The sequence below is a fragment of the Orycteropus afer genome, unplaced genomic scaffold (assembly GCF_000298275.1).
Source record: "Orycteropus afer afer isolate SDZICR_OR568_19922 unplaced genomic scaffold, OryAfe1.0 scaffold00267, whole genome shotgun sequence".
Classification (NCBI taxonomy): domain Eukaryota; kingdom Metazoa; phylum Chordata; class Mammalia; order Tubulidentata; family Orycteropodidae; genus Orycteropus; species Orycteropus afer.
The window spans coordinates 4,086,838-4,087,578 of record NW_006921854.1 but is presented as its reverse complement, the minus strand read 5'-3'; the positions used below and the strand labels follow the sequence as shown (position 1 = coordinate 4,087,578).

The window sequence follows — 741 nt, the reverse complement described above, 5'->3', positions numbered from 1 at the left end:
TAAGGGGTGGTAGTCACCATGAAGGAAATGTGGAGGTTCAGGAGAAGGTGGGTGCCACCTGCGATGTTTCTGTTATTGTTGATGTTCATTCACTTTGGGCCCATTTTTAGTAAAGCCCTCATCCGGCCTTGGTCCTGTCGAACTGGCAGCTGTCATCGCTGGACCAGTCTGCTTCGTCTGCATCTCACTCATGTTGATGGTCTATATCTGCCACAACCGCACAGTCATTCACCATCGAGTGCCAAACGAAGAGGACCCTTCATTAGACCGCCCTTTCATTTCGGAGGGTACTACGTTAAAAGATTTAATTTATGATATGACAACATCGGGTTCCGGATCAGGTAATGTAGTGTTTTTCCCTTTTTTTTAAAGGAAAAAGATTAACTGGTATTTATCTTATTGGAGACCCTGGGTAACAGTGTAAATGGTTAAATGATGATTTACTAACTGAAAGGTCAGCAATTCTAACCCACCCAGAGGCACCTCAGAAGAAGGACCTGGCAGTGTGCTTCCCAAAGATCCCAGCTATGAAACCCTCCCAGTGCAGCTCTCCATTAACACATGGGTCACTGGAAGTCGAAATAGACTCGACAGCAGCTGATTTTGTTGCTGGTGGTGGTGCTTTTAAAACGTGTAGTGTGACCTGTATTCCAGCTTTGAACCTAATAAAGGTCTTTTAGCTTGGTCTGTATCCAATTTTGGCTAGTTTAGTGTAGATTGAACTTTCTTTTATTGTTGAAA

General features: G+C 43.9%; 1 protein-coding gene across 1 annotated transcript in view; it reads left to right on the top strand.

The window, feature by feature from the left end:
- TGFBR1 (transforming growth factor beta receptor 1) overlaps positions 1 to 741 on the top strand; it is a 40,751-nt gene that overhangs the window by 4,453 nt on the left and 35,557 nt on the right. Inside the window, exon 2 of the mRNA XM_007950333.1 lies at positions 111 to 341. Coding sequence (XP_007948524.1) covers positions 111 to 341 — 231 coding nt within the window. The remainder of the gene's footprint in view (positions 1 to 110; positions 342 to 741) is intronic.